This window comes from Mandrillus leucophaeus, unplaced genomic scaffold (genome assembly GCF_000951045.1).
Source record: "Mandrillus leucophaeus isolate KB7577 unplaced genomic scaffold, Mleu.le_1.0 Scaffold1819, whole genome shotgun sequence".
Lineage (NCBI taxonomy): Eukaryota > Metazoa > Chordata > Mammalia > Primates > Cercopithecidae > Mandrillus > Mandrillus leucophaeus.
The window spans coordinates 218,024-222,079 of NW_012101831.1; the positions used below are offsets into that span (position 1 = coordinate 218,024).

At 32.1% G+C, this 4,056-nt stretch overlaps 1 protein-coding gene across 1 annotated transcript in view; it reads right to left on the minus strand.

The window, feature by feature from the left end:
• Nucleotides 1-4,056, minus strand: part of LOC105537931 (potassium channel subfamily T member 2-like) — a gene marked incomplete at its 5' end in the record, with an annotated part of 54,464 nt that overhangs the window by 17,305 nt on the left and 33,103 nt on the right. Inside the window, 2 exons of the mRNA XM_011977620.1 lie at nucleotides 61-290; nucleotides 1,990-2,139. Of these exons, the coding sequence (XP_011833010.1) occupies nucleotides 61-290; nucleotides 1,990-2,139 (380 nt within the window). The remainder of the gene's footprint in view (nucleotides 1-60; nucleotides 291-1,989; nucleotides 2,140-4,056) is intronic.

Sequence of the window (4,056 nt, forward strand, 5' to 3'; positions counted from 1 at the left end):
TATCATTATTTTTTATTTTTAGAATAAATTAATGATATTTTCAAATTCATTTATACTTACCCATGCTGGCAATTATGCTATGTACAGGCAATCTGGAAGGTCCATGATAAAATGACCTGGACACATTGCTTTTTCTTTGCTGGTCTTGGTTTTTAAATGCTGAATTCTCTTCTTTGGTAATATTAATATAAAAACATATGTCTGTAGAATTCATAATATATCGAGGACCTGGATTCAGCAAAATGTTTTTATTATCCTCCCTCCTAACACCAATCAAGCAGACGCCAAACCTTAATTTTAAAAAAAAAAGAGTTTGTAAGAAAATTAGTAAATGATTATTAAGACTGAGGAAAATAAAAGTTTTAAATCATAGCATTTTGAAGTTTGAAATGATCCTAGAAGTTCAAGATCCTCATTTTTACAGAAAAATAAACCATGTGCTTAGTGTGTTGTAAAACCAATTTAGCTGATTATGACCACTATAAATTTACATTTTCATGAAAATGAATGAAAGAACATAAGCAACATGAGTGCATGTATACACTAAGGGCAATATTATTCTGCAAATTTTTACAACAATTTTACTTTGGTCAAAAAACATAAACAGCATTTCTTACTTTGGTAAAAAAATAAAATAAAAAGCTTAAAACTGTTGGCCAAAGGAAAGAAACTTACCCGTGATCACCTAAAAGAGAAACAGGGTCCCTGAATTTATCATAGTTGGTTTACTTTAAATTTTAGGAAAAAATTTATATATTTTTAAACAGTCTAAAATAGGTATGCACTTAGTCAGAAAAAAATAGCAATCTTTAAATGTAACAGGATCCTCAAAAAATGTCTTATGTATTTTTGGGGGCTTCCTGAAAGCACAAATTATCCTGAATCTTTTTATTTCAACATGCCTTAAAGTGTTACAAATTAAATCAAGTTTAAAGATATTTTTAAGCAATAAAAGTATATGTATCAATAGAATTACATTGAGAAGTAAAGTAGAATACAGAAGCTCCTTGATTTATGATAAAGTTATACCTTGATAAACCCAGCATAAGTTGAAAATATTATTAAATAAAAAATGCTTTTTATACAGCTAGCCTAACAAATATCATAGTTTTAACCTAGCCAACCTTAAAGATACTCATAACACTTAACGTTGCCTACAGTTGGGCAAAATCATCTAATACCAAGCCTGTTCTATGATAAAGTGTTAAATATCTTATGTAATTTATTGAATATTCTATTGAAAGTGTAAAATAGAATGATTGTATGGATACAGGAAGTATGGTTTCTTCCAAATGGCTATTGTTTTGTACCATCATGGTCAAAAAATCGTAAGTCAAAGCATCATAAGTTGGGGGTTCCTGTACATTACAAAATAGATTAGTAGACTATATAGGTATATTGTAAATCCTCCAAAATGTGTTACATTAAAACATTTAATACAGATAATATGTTATTTTCATTATATACATACATTTTTATTTCTTAAGTAAATCCTTTTTTTTTTTTTTTCCAAAAAGGAAAAGCAAAAAAAGTTCTACGTTTAAATTGGAAGGTAGTTTTATTTATTTTTTAACTTATTTCTCAGGTCAAAACAAGGGCCACCATCAGAGATTCTTTTTTTTTTTAAATGTATAGTTTTTAGAAATATTAGTGTTATTTTGTTTTGGTTCCTAATCAACATCTTAAAATTCAGGTCTGTGAAGAAGATTTTCATGTGTTTGTAAATTCTTAATGGATTAAAATATTTTAAAAAGACTTTAAAAGTTGCTAAATGAAATATTCCTAATAAATTACAATTTACTCCTGACAGTCTTATAGAGACCATACAGCCACCAGGGTTCAAATGTTTCAACATTGGGTAATATTGTGACAAAAATTTCGGAATGCCTAAACACATGAGCACAATATGCATTCTATTTTTGAAAACAGTTTCCACATGGTATGCTTGACTGATTGATATTTTAATTTTTCTCTGAGGCAGAGACATACTTTTTATGTGCATGGAAAGAGGCATATGTAAAACTCTTTCCTTCATATTCAGCAAAAAATGTACTTTCTTCCAAAACAATGTGGTAGACTTCATTCCCAGAGCATCTACCGTACATCTTCTGCCATTGTTCTGGCGATTGCTGGCCTTCTCTGCAACACAAGCACACACACATACACACACACAAAAAGAAAACACAGTGAATGTGGTTAAAAAACAGTTGTCATAGAGCTGTTTCTCAACTGTATAAGAACTGGCAAGCACAATCCAAAGAAGTAGCTGAGTAATGCTTTGAACTCTGAAGATGACATTATATGCAAGAGTTTCTACAAAAAAATTTGAAATTAATAGTGTATATATATATATGATTGAGAAATGGCAGTTTTCTGGAAAGTGGGAGCTTTTCAAGATCCAGCTAATGAAGAGCTTTACTCTCATAATGAATCATTGAGATACAGGACTTAACTTTCAGTCTCTCTTTATACATATCCTATCATGCATATATTCTAAAATTTATTGTACAGTCTCCATAATATGGCCAAGGTTATCTTACCTATGATACCTGCATGGCTGCTGTAGGTATTTTATTTTGCTTTATACCTAAAATTACAAATGTATCTCAATTTACCAATTTGATTTTATAGAATATCTACCTTTATTTTTTGTTCATATCATAGCAATAACTTTCTTCCAATTCTATAGCAGTCAAGAAAAGACAGTTTTCTGTGATAAATGTAAGGGTCTCTCCCACTAACTGAATATTTTTGTAACCACCAAATTCATGTTGGAATCCTAATCCCATTATTAAGGTATTTGGGGGTGGGGCCTTTGAGAGGCAATTAGGTCATGAGGGTAGAGCCCTCAGGAATGGAATTAGTGCATTTTAAAAAGATGCTAAAGAGCTATCTTCCCTCCATGTGAGAATACAAGTCAGCTGTTTAAAACTCAGAAGGCGGCCCTCACCAGCACTGAATCATGTTGGCACCTAGATCTTGGATTTCCAGCCTCCAGAACTGTAAGAAATGAATTTCTGTTGTTTATAAAATGCCCAAGCTGTGGTAATTTGTAATAACAGCCTGAACTGACTAAATCTCCAAAAGACATCCCACAAAAGTATTTTTACAAAAAAGATAAGTTTACCACAAAAAGTGCAATGTCTTTTGTTCTGGAACATTCTGCACTGCCCGCCTAACTCAGTGGCTTTAGAAATATATTAAAAATTCAATTTATGAGAAATTTATAATGGATATATAAGTAGCTTATTTCTCATTTTATATAATAAATTAATTTACCTTTGCTGAATGAAGCTTATGAACTCTACAAAAAAGCACAGTTTAGAAGCAATATGATACATATATAAAAATCAAAATAATTTATCATAATCTCTAATAGATTCTTAATGGATCAAAAACAGATCACAAGGCATTACAGCCATGTTTAGGACTTTAAAAGCCATTTTGAACTGAGTATTTTCTAAAGGGTTTATTAGGAAGGTAACATTTATCAATATTTTCAAATTGTCAATAAGCTTTAAAAAAATCTGTATTTTCTAAGTATGCCTCATTTCTGCCTCATTCCTTCTTAAGTATGCTTAAAGAGTTAAGAGCCTGGGCCCTGGAGTTTGATTGTCTAATCAGAGTCCCAACTCTATAAACTCTATAATCTTATTTGTTTGTTTGTTTGTTTTTTGAGATGGAGTCTTGCTTTGTCATCAGGCTGGAGAACAATGGCACGATCTCAGCTCACTGCAACCTCTCCCTCCTGGGTTCAAGCGATTCTCCTGCCTCAGCTTCCCGAGTAGCTGGGATTACAGGCACCTGCCACCATGCCTGGCTAATTTTTATATTTTCTAGTAGAGATGGGATTTCACCATGCTGGCCAGGCTGGTCTTGACCTCCCGACCTCAGGCAATCCACCCGCGTGGGCTTCCCAAAGTGCTAGGATTACAGGCTTGAGCCATTGGCCCTGGCCAAACTCTACAATCTTTTGTGAGTTATTTAACTTTTCAGTGATTATCTTTTCAGTGAAAAACAGTATCAGCTTCATTGGGTTAGATAAAATGAGGTAAT